At 34.5% G+C, this 11,949-nt stretch overlaps 1 protein-coding gene across 1 annotated transcript; it reads left to right on the top strand.

Moving 5' to 3' along the window:
- Nucleotides 1-10,177: 10,177 nt before the first annotated feature.
- Nucleotides 10,178-11,205, top strand: LOC129248680 (male accessory gland serine protease inhibitor-like). The gene is made up of 2 exons (XM_054888310.1): nucleotides 10,178-10,325; nucleotides 11,003-11,205. The coding sequence occupies exons 1-2, from the start codon at nucleotides 10,178-10,180 to the stop codon at nucleotides 11,203-11,205; spliced, it is 351 nt and encodes a 116-aa protein (XP_054744285.1).
- Nucleotides 11,206-11,949: the final 744 nt, after the last annotated feature.

Genomic DNA, 11,949 nt, shown 5'->3' with positions numbered 1-11,949 from the left:
GGACTATCTTCCCCATTCGGCATCTCATGGGCTATGAGCCTAAGTATGTTCCTCTGTGGACAACTGCTTTAACCTAACCCTAGGATTATCTAGCACTAGTTTATGCAGGTTCTGCTGTGATGGAGAGGAGTTCATGGAACACTTAATCACCAACTGTGAAGCATTAGATCACAGGAGACACAAAATACTGGGTGAAGACTTACAAATACTTCCTCCTAAGGGGCTGGTTCGATTCCTCGCAATACTAAACAATTAAAATTAAGCACTTAGGGGCGCACAATAGGTCAAATTGGTCGCAGTGCATAAAGGCCTTAGCCTAACCCTGCTTCTTTGGACTAAGAAGGCAATTGAGTAGCCAAGTCCTCTATCGACGAACAAAACTAACACTATAAGGCTCTCATCATGCCCGTTCTAACGTATGGCGCAGAAGTGTGGACGATGACAATATCCGATGAGGCGTCCTTTGAAGTGTTTGAGCGAAAGATTCAGCGGAAGGTTTTTGGATCTTTGTATGTTAGGGACGACGTGTATCGTAGGCGATGGAACAATAAGTTGTATGAGCCTTACGACGACATAGACATAGCGCAGCGAATAAAAATCCAGCGGCTACGTTGGCTGGGTCATGTTGTCCGAATGGATACAAATGCTCCGGCTCTGAAAGTATTCGATCTGATACCAGCTGGTGGTAGCAGAGGAAGAGGAAGGTCTGGTTTGGAAAGATGGAGATGGAGAAGGACTTGGCTTCACTTGGTGTGTCCAACTGGCGGCGGTTAGAACGAAAAAAAAACGACTGGTACGCCTTTTTAAACTTGGTCAAAATCGCGAAAGCGGTTATCGCGCCAATTAAGAAGAAGAATGATGACCATTCCACAAAAATATATCCAAAGCGTTTTTATGCTGTTACAACAACAATTACAACCACTTGAGGCGTCAGTCCATTCTGTACCTTACCGGAACGGCACGCAGTTGTATCGAGCTAAGGATTTCACTTTCTCCAGAGGTTCGAATCTCCGTGCATGAAACACCAAATGACAGCAAAAGTTATTTTCTAATAGCGGTCGCCCCTCTGCAAGCAATCCAAACCTCCGAGTGTGTTTCTGTCATGAAAAAGCTCCACAAAAAATATCTGCCGTTCGAAGTCGGCTTAAAACCATAGATTCCTCCATTTGTGGAACAACGTCAAGACGCACGCTAAAAATAGGAGGAATTTTTAGGATGTTACAACAATAACAGTCGACGCTACGGAAACGACTGGAGTATATCTTTGTGCAGGTACTGCCATTCCTACAGCGTTCCCCAAATATTTTCGACGAGAGTTATATTTTTTACCAAAACTACAAGGAAGAAAGTTAAAATTGAAATTTATAAATTGAAAATTTTGCGTATTTAGCCCACCGTTGGGTACCTTTTTAAAACCTGCGGTTAGGCACTTGGATTTGCCCTTCTTTCGTCCTGTTCGAGTATTCCTTTTAAAAGGTTATATCCATAAATCGGTACGAAATTAAATTGTAAGAAGCTATCCAGAAGATCAAGTCGTTAGCTATAATAGAAATATGTAAAATAACGTCCGAAGCCGATAAAGTCTGGCCAGACTTGGATGCCCGACGGAGAATTAATGAGCATTTATGAGCACTAACGTCTGACACTCTCATTTTCTCTTTACTGAAGAGTGTAATCGTGACATTAGTTTATTTAGCCATTTGTAAAAAAGGATAGTTTTGAAAACAATTCCTCGAATAGGTGATTTTTAGTACTAAATTATGCACATTCCTATGATAGCTGGTTCTACGTCACGGGATTGACTCGGGTTTTTCCCGACCAAGGGCTGCCGCCTCAGTAAACTAGCCCTGTCTAGTGTACCGTATCCCGTATCCCACTAAATTATGTAAAATATGATTAGTACTCTAGGGTTAAAGTAAGCTCACAACGCTTTCTTGCGAAAATTAATGATTGCAGTCAGAGTTATAGTAATAGTTTCCAATAACATCTGTTATGAATGAATGGAATGCGCTATCGAGAGGTGATTAACGATTTTTTGTGGCCGGAATTGGATGGTATTGAACTGGACAACGTTTATTTTCAACAAGACGGCGCTGCGTGCCACACAAGCAACGAAACCATTGATCTTTTACGGGAAAAGTTTCCGGACCGTGTTATCTCTCGAAGAAGTGATCACAATTGGCCACCGAGTTCTTGTGATTTAACATCTTGTGACTTTTTTCTTTGGCGCCACGTGAAAGCAAAGGTCTACGCCAACAGCCCAGGGTCCATTCAAGACCCCAAAGATGGAATTCGTGAGGCTATCGAGGACATAGGGCAGCCATTTTGCAATTCGGTTATGGAAAATTTCATGAAAAACATATTGTCCTGTAAGCGTGGTCGTGGAGGTCATTTGCCTGATGTTATTTTCCACTATTAACGACGAGGAAAAAATATTTTTTTTTGAATATCAAAATAACACCTCTTATTGGAAAACCCTTTATAAATGGTCAATGAAATTGTTAATATTTTATTACATTAAATTGGTAGTTTTGTAGCAAGGAGTGAAGAATACAACCTTCATGGAGAGTTGCAAACATAACACCACTCACTACTAAATAAATATCATTTAAACTACAAAAACAAAGTATTCAAATTTGCTTCAAAAGTTTCCAGTTCAAATAAAGGGTGGCTAAATTTCAAGGGCCGATGTTGAATGTGAACCACACCTAAACGTCAACGACACCGTTGGACTTCTTTCTTTGGGGTTATTTGAAAGAAAAGGTGTACTTCGATAAGCCAGTAACAATTCAAGAGCTAAAGGATGAGATAATTCGGCGCATTAACGGCATAGAACCTTAATTATTCCTCAGCGTCATCGAAAATTTGGACCATCGGATGGAGGTGTGCCGCCGACCATACCGTCATTTGGCCGATATTTTGTTCCATACGTAATTGAGCCATACCAATATTATCATAATAAAGAGAAATGATAATAATTTCCTAAAAAAATTGTATTTTATTCAAAATCAACCCCGGCCCTTGAAACTTAACCACCCTTTATAATACGCAAATCGAATTTCATTTGGTAATATCGGTACGGTCCATACAACACTAAAGATGTTCATGGTAGAAAGGGGAAAAATTTACGATACGTAGTGTGCACAAACTCAGAGAATATTTAAAATACACTAACAAAAACCATTTTCTACTTGAGTGGACTCAAATGCATGCTTAAGTCTGGTGTGCTTGGGATTATGATTATTAAATTAGGTTGTTTTATTTGTTGTTGTTTTGTAGTAGCATTAAATTAGGTCACATTTTAAGTAGTAAAATTTACATTTTATAAATATTTATGTATGTATGTATGTATGTACATATATCAGTTTCTAACTTGCTTTAGGTTTATGTTGCTATTTTTGGATCAAAGCGCAGACAATGTAGAGAAATTTTAAATTGTCATTGTTAGGAGAAGTGGCTGTCTAACTACTTTCGTATATATGTAGATATGTATGTGAATATACACGAACCAGTGAAGTGGAAGGAATTTTAAGCAAAAGAGATATTAAAGGGTAAATTCGATACATGAAAATATGTATCTACACACATATATATACATACACAATGTGTATTACACATATATATATATGATGATTTGATTCTAATTGGGTATATTTAATAACTTCACTAGGATGCGGGAACAAATTCATAGGATGTGTAAATTTACACTTGTAAGAGAGAATGCCAGGTATATTCTAAAGAAAAATCTCAACAGATGGGGTTAAGGGGTTATATACAATTAGAAGGCCGAAAAAAAGCTAGTTTCCAGAATTTTTTGAGAACACTTTTAAATTTATTGCTCTAAAAATATGTACACATATCATGTTATCCTTTAACTGTATTTTAAGATTTGGTATTAGTAAAAATATTTATTTGGAAAGGAGCTACAGCTGATCTCCGGGACCTTTTTTCAAAAAAGACGTTTTGCGGTGATCACTATATCTCTTAACTGGAACCTCTGAAATTTAAAAACCAAACAGATTTCGTTAAAGTAATGTTAAATCTAGTAATTAATCGAAGGAGTAAACAAAATAATTTTTTTTTGACAAAATGGCGATTTCTCATACAGAAGTGAAACTTTCAAGGCAGACAAAGAAAAAGGGAGAGACCCGTGAGAGAATGAGAGAGAGATAGAGAGAGAGAAAGAATATAATATATATCTAAATAAATTCACAACATTTGCAGAGAATACAAATAGACAAAATATACAAAAAACGCAGAAGGGTCGACCGGTGTAGGTAAACGCCGGACACGAACCGTGGCAACAACGCGTACACTCCGAGCGTTTATCAACCGCACAAACGCAGCGATTCCAGGGGCGCAGCAACGTCACAAATTACCGCAAAGCAATACCAATAAATCCGACGCCGGAATGGATAGCACTTTATAGTACGCACAAGCACTAGCCAGGAAACGGAAATAAGCGCCAAAAAGGAGGCACCAAAAAAACGCCAAAAAAATTGGGACCAAAAAACGCCCCAAACAGTAGGACCAAGGAAATATAACGCCAAAAAGTAAGCATCAAAAATATATTTCCTACAAGTTTGCACCAACAAACAAGCTGCGCCAAAAAGTAGGCAGTGTTATTTCTCACTAGAAATTAGCAACCACAAGGAAAAACTCAGGAAAAATAGCCTAAAGTGTATGTAAGATATATATAAAGTATAGCTCTCTCTCTCTCCCTTTCCTCTACGTTATATCTTTTTTCTCTCTCGCGGAACGAAAATGACCGAAACGTTGCATCGGCTTGAAATTTTACTCTTCATTCTCGCTCGTCCATCGACGCCTAACAAGTTTCATTTCAAAAAAACGATTTTTGACCAAACTTTCGGCCTTAAATTGTTTATAAAAAAAATATTTATCGGTGAGAAAAAATCTTCTATTAATTACTAAAAAATATATTTCAGAAGCTCGTGTTAAAATTTGGGACTAATCGGTTAAGTCGTTTTCGAGTAATGTTGGTCACCGACTTTGAAAACACCATGTTGAGAAAAACGCGTTTAAAGTTTGCCTTGTACTTTCAAGCACTCTGAAATGCCTTTTCAAATTTGCGTGTAACTTCGAAAATATTCCCTAGAACGATATTAAATTTTCTGTGTGTATTCTTAAAGGGTTATATAGGTACCTTGTGTTGGACTAAAAAATCGAAAAAATTTTTATGGCATATTCTAAAAGTTCCGCGTTGTAGACAGCATATACTTCGTTTTACCCTCGTTCACCGCCAGACCCACTCGTGATGATTCCTTTTCGATAGCAGAAAACGCAGCGATGACATATCGCTTACAGCGGCCGATAATTTCAATGTCATTGGCGTACGCAAGGAGATGGACACATTTGTAGAAAATAGTGCCATTACGATGCACACCTGCTTTTCGGAGCAGCCCTTCCATCACGAAGTTGAAGAGGTTACATGACAGTGGATCGCCTTGTCTGAAACCTCGAGCGGTGCTGAATGGCTCGGATAAGTTATTTTATATTATTAAGTATATTCTAAAAGTACATCATCTTAAAAATATAAATTCAAAAACTCATAAAGATCGGAGCACTAGAACGAAAGTTACAGACCGTGCAAGCGCGCGACCTTTCTTGGAACGAGAAGTGCACGCAAAGCTTTAGACGCAATTATCTCGAAGTCGTGTTTTTTGAAAATTACCGTCGCGGTGATCATTATTTCTCAAAAACTATTTGACCGATTTGCATACACTTTTTTTTTATTTATTCGAAGTTACAACCTCGTGAATCTTAACGGTTCTCTTTTTATAAATATTTGCATAGTTCGCTGGAATCAATTTTTTTTTTAAATTTTTCAACCCCTCAAAAATCGTATTTTTTTGTTGCAAAGCGGTTTTCATATGGAGAAAAAAAATTTTTTTTGGGTAAATAAAACGTGCAGGTTCACTAAAAATTAATTTTCTACAATAATCATTTAATTTTTTTGATTTCAGTTGAGCTGCTCATGCGCTACCGTGATCACCCCAACCTTCTTCTAAAAAATGGCATTTCGGGGGAGGGGCGATTTCAACAATAAATAATAACATTTTTTTTTTTAATAAAAACACCAAAATGTATTCTTCGAGAGCTACCCTTCAGTATGATATATGCCTCATTTTAATAAAAGTTCTAAAACATATTTAAAAAAAATTATGGACGGTTGTCATTTTTTCGGGCTCACAAGGTAAAGGTTATGTGTTTTATACGTCATTTAAAAATAGTCAGTAGGAGCTACTCCTTCAAAAAAAAAAAGGTGATCACCCCATTTATCATCTTCATCATCTACATATAAACGTTACAGCAATCTTCGCCATTGCAGAGACTTAGCAGCTCCCCCAGCTACAAGTGAATTAATTAAAGATAAGGCAAAGAATTCATTGAAATTCGTTGAATTGGAATAAACCAACTCAAAAAAATCACTTTATCGCATTTGAATTTTCAAGAATTGTGTTGTTGTTCTTGTAACAGCATAAAACCTTCTCCACACAGTTTTGGGGAATGCTGTCGAATTGACAGTCCTTGTCCGGTTGTAAATTCGGGTCTGTCCATTAACGTAAAACCGACTTTTCACCTTTTCTTTGTATTTTCATTGAAAAATGAAATATTTTCGCGAAATATCAATGAAATTCCTTGATTTTTCGCCACTTATTAAATTTTTCAATCACTGAGCACAAACAACGCAAGTAACTGTTTTTCATGTAGCGGAAGTGGCAACTGATCAAATACAGTGTTGCCAATATTTGTGTATTTTTTGAATTTGCAGGAAAATATATTTTAATAAACCAATAGAAATGCATGCAGAAAAGAAATGCATACCGTATTAATTCTAGTAAACTAGAAATCTAGTAAGTAAATAAAAAGTATAATAAATAATTTAATTGCTAAAATTATGTGTTTAATATATTACTTGAAGCAATTTGCTCAACTAAAAAGAAAAATAGCTTATCAACTAGCGTTCATTTTCTCGTTAAAGAATTCATCTCTCACTAATTTTCCTTTAATAATATAACTCATCAAATGACCTTAAGTAGCGAATATAGTACATACTTAAACGTGCATATGTGTGTATGTATATGTGCCTATTTCTCAAGTTTCTATATTCATTTTTTTAAGAATCCAATTTTACGTATGGGTATTCAAATCAATATCAGTTGCTTGTAAAATGAATTCATTCAACAGTTTAGCAGCCAGTACAAACAAATGCAAAAGCGATATACAAGCTAGAGCACCGACCCTCAAACTGTGAATGGTTGTAAACACAAATACAAAGAATAGAAGTTTTGCAGCCACTAAGGTTATTACCCTCAACTAGGTGGATATGTACATATGCATATATGTGCATACATATTTACGTTGCACCAAAAATGGAAGGTTCAGTATGTTGTTGTAACACCATCAAATATTCTTCACCCGTTTCTGGGGATTGCAACCCAGTATCAGTTTTTATTATGTTCGATCGAACCCTGAAAAGGTTTAGAGCCACTGTGTTTCTTTCTTTGTTCAGCAACTTAACTTGGATTTCCGTTAGATTGTTTTACAAAATTACCAGAAAATTCATTTTTGCATATTACAACATTTAACCCTATAATGACACCCAGTTTTAGAAGGTGAATCAATATTATAAGAACTTAACTTTTTTATTTAGCCCATCTAGGTCATGTGACTAGTAAATAAAGAGCCTGACGCGTATTATTTGGCCCTAAAACGTTACATTCCAATCCGCCAATTGTCGAATATGTATTGGTGCTGTTCTTCTGTCAGCTCCTTTCTACTTCACAGCTTCAAAAGATCCAAATCTCGTTGTTTTAATGCAGAGACCCGGTTTTTTTTTATTGAAATCTTTTAGATAATTTCATGGCATTTATTTTTTGAATATGACATCCGGCATATGGCCGCTGCGTCTACGACTTATTATACATTGTCCTCTCGATCAGTTCCATTTTTGACTACTTTTTCCAATAAATCTGAATAATAAATCTAAATGAGCCCAATCAGCAAAAGTGCGACTCAAACGATGGTCATTGGCTTGAATTCTCGCACGAGCTGTGTTTTATGGGCACGCAAGCTAAGATTCTTACGTAAAATTTTCCATGTATTTGAAGGGCAAAGGCCAGCAAATTAAGAACGACGACGAATCGACATTTCGGCGTCTTCTTCAACATTTCGTTCTATGAACTTCGCGAATAGATATAATTTTTTTCAAAGTAAATTTACAAAATGAGAGTTGCTTTTGACGTTAAAAGATTCATGATGGCTTTGCAAGTCTTATTCAAAAGAAATATCAACATACTTTGCCATTTTCAGGTTTCAAACCATAGTATTTTCTCCTTCTCCTTTATTCGCTTGCTCGTTTTCGAACGAAAGCGATCGTATAGTTCTCATGCAACTAAAAAAGCACCCTATATAACAATGACAGATCACTTTTTCGCGCTGCTGCCACAAATTTACAACGATTTTTTGTCATTCACAGGTGATTTCGATATTCTTCTTCAGCAGTTCAATTAAATATAAAATTTTCTTGTTCATTATTTAATTTTTTATATTACAAAAAAAAAAAAAAAAAATTAATTATAAAATATATCCTTTTTAACATGGGGATGAACTCAAAGTTTTTAAAAATACTAGAGGGTCCGTAGCTTAAGCCTAGCTTATGACCCGAGCACTCCGATCTGATTGCGCTCCTCAATGTAGGAATAAAATAAAAACTCAAATAGAAAAGGAAATTTTCATAAAAAATGAAGTAAAATAATTGAAAATAGTAGGTGGTTCTTAAATCTTTACAGTTTTCAACTCAAGTTAAAAATTAACCAGGGCTTACGAAATTATTGGCTCGCGTTGAATATTTATTTATTTATTATTTCCTATATATCCAGGGAGGAACAAAGGGCCACAGTGTTGAATAAAAGTGAGTAGAAATGAAGCATAAATAAGTATTAAGGAGTTAAGTCGAAGTTGAGGACAGGGAATGCCTGGCCCACTTTCGACTGCATCCGAATTCATTCACATAAAGCTCTCTGGGTTCCTGGTCACAGCGTCATTGCCGGAAACTGTGAGGCAAATGAGCTGGCCAGACCAGGAATATGTGAGGTGAATTCCCCGCGAAGGGAGAGAATTGGGATCCCTCTGACTAACTACGGTCTGCTCCTAGAAAGATGGGCTTCGCACTAACTCAGCGAGCGCTGGGCAAGCACAAAAACTTGTGAGATCGCGAAATCCTTCTGGCCACATGTGAATCGGAGGCGCTCGAGCGAGCTTCTGAGGTTGACAAAATCTCAGCTCTCAAACCTGATAGCTTTTCTCACAGGACACTTTCCGAGAGGTGTGCATGCCGTGAGACTTGGAATTACCTCGAGTCATTTCAGCACCTTCTCCTTAGCTGCCCTGCTCTCGTGGACTTAGGCATCTTGACGCCTACTTCTTTGCTACGCCTGCTGATATAGTAGGGCTTGACATTGAAAATCTAATGAACTTCATCAGCAGCATAAAGCGGTTGACGCAAACGCAGCACAGTCATCGTTCGTAATCCACACACTCTAAACCTATCCCCCTAACCATCCCATACCACCTCTCTCCGCCCTCTCTTTTCATCCCATCGGTTTTTTCCTTCACCTTATTTCCTTCCCAATGGTATCACTAAGGACGAATTCGGCTCCTTGGGCAACCATTCTAACCTAAACTAACTCGAAGTGAACTGTTCACGAAGAGTCAAATTGATAAATTCGGTTGCACAACGACTGGGCAGAAATTCACATGGGATCTAAAAGGTTCTATATTTAAACCAACAATTTGGTATTTTTTTTTAAATAAATAAATACATAAAATAATGCTGTCAAAATCTGTCGACTTAGCCTATTGATGAATCTTAAGCGGAAAGGAGATGAAACACACTTAAGTACATATTTGCACTTATGCCGCTTAAAAAAGTTGAATAAATGGAAACAGGTGGTTTGAATAATTACTTCTTTTTTAAACGTATGCATGTGTGTGTGTTTGTATGTACCTTTACGAGTATATTCACTTGATGCCCTATTTTTCGAAACTTAAATAAATAATGCTTTGTGTTTTGTTTTTACATTTTGTTCCTGTTAAAATTAAAAAACAATTCATTAAATTTTATAATAATAACTCAAAAGTCTTATTGCATAAAATGACTTGCCTACTTTTCTGCACTAACAGTCACCTTTCACAATACGAAGTTCCCGGTATGGCACCACTAAATATAAAATTTTTAATACTTTTATGCTTTTTAATAGCATTTAGTTTAACCGCTTACGCACAGCGTTGCCGACCGCTCGGTAAGTGTTTTTTGTGAGTAGTGAAAAGGGCTATTAAAAAAAGCAAATATAAATGAAAAGCAAAAAATAACGAAAAATAATAATAATAAAAATAAAAAAATATTTTTTTTTAATATTAAAAATAAATTAAATATTAAAAATTAAGAAAAATGTTATTTTTAACATATTTAACAAATAACATTTTTTTAAATTAAAGAAAATATATATATTTTATTAAAATTAATATTTTAATATTAAAAAAAAAAGAATTTTTTAAATAAATTTATCTATTATTTAATATTAAACAAAAAAAATATTTGTAATTAAAATTATATTTTTTTAATATTAAAAATATAAGAAAAAAAATATTATTTCTTTAATATAAAAACAAAATTTAAATAAAAAATATGATTTTCTTAATATAAAAAAAAAGTTTAATTAAAAAATATTATTTTCTTAATACCAAAAAAAAAATTTTAATGAAAAAATATTAAAACATTTTTTTAATTAATACAAAATAAATCAAAAATCATATTTGCAAATTTTGTATTTCTCAAATATACAGCCAAAAAACTCCCAATGCTTACTTTGAATCCAAGAATCCCTCTAGTAAAATTTTCCCTTTCATCAACAATTTTTTTATTATTATTGAAAATTACAATTTTTTATTTACTTTTGTAATCCCTTTTATTCAATAGCTAATCCTACATGCGGCGGGCAAGCTGATCCAGGCAGAACTGGTCCTGGCTGTGTGGCGGGCACTCGCTGGTCCTACAACCCGATCACCAGACAGTGCGCAGCCTTCACCTATCAGGGTTGCGATGGCAATCCGAATCGCTATTGTTCGCGAGCTGCATGTGAACGAAATTGTGTTGCAGGACCAAGAGTAGTTGTTGGATAAAGTATCAGCTGTATATTTCTGAAACTTTAAATGAAATAAAACACGTTTATTATTATTTTTTATAAAGTTGATTATTATTTGAAATTGTTCGAAGTATTTACTAGGGACTTCTCCTATGCTTAGGCAAACAAAAAAAAAATTGGGAAACATATTTTTTGTTTTCAAAATTTTAATAATTGAATCGAAAAAGATAAAAAATTTGAATTTTTTTTTTATTTTCAAAATTTTAATAACTGAATAAACAAAAAATGTTAATAACTGAATAAAAAATTAAAAAGAATTCGTTTCTTTGTTTTCCAAATTTTAATAACTGAATAAAAAATGAAAAAGAATTTGTTTTTTTTTGTTTTCAAAATTTTAATAACTGAATAAAAAAAATTACAACAAAAATTTGTTTTTTGTTTTCAAAATTTTAATAATTGAATAAAAAATAAAAAGAATTTGTTTTTTTGTTTTGAAAATTTTAATAACTGAATAAACAAAAAATTTTAATAACTTAATAAAAAAAATTAAAAAAAATTTTTTGGGTGGGCCGGCTTCCGTCAGTATACATTTTGTTGGGGATTTAGGCATATCACGGATGCTTCTGCTTAAAAAATTTAAAAAGTGTTTTAAAAATTTTAAGAATTTAATAAAAAACAAAAATAAAATTTTGGAAAAAGTTTTTAATTTTTTTTTTTAATTTTAATAATTGAATCAAAAAAGATAGAAATTTCGACAAATTTTAGAAAAGCCTTTTTTGTT

The sequence above is a fragment of the Anastrepha obliqua genome, chromosome 5, assembly GCF_027943255.1.
Source record: "Anastrepha obliqua isolate idAnaObli1 chromosome 5, idAnaObli1_1.0, whole genome shotgun sequence".
Classification (NCBI taxonomy): domain Eukaryota; kingdom Metazoa; phylum Arthropoda; class Insecta; order Diptera; family Tephritidae; genus Anastrepha; species Anastrepha obliqua.
This window is presented reverse-complemented; position numbering and strand designations above follow the sequence as displayed.

Excerpts from the sequence above, each read along its gene's own strand:
- LOC129248680 (XM_054888310.1), top strand. The coding sequence starts at position 10,178 with ATGACTTGCCTACTTTTCTGCACTAACAGTCACCTTTCACAATACGAA. Across the intron at positions 10,326-11,002 it reads ACAGCGTTGCCGACCGCTCG|CTAATCCTACATGCGGCGGG; the intron begins GTAAGTGTTTTT and ends TTTATTCAATAG.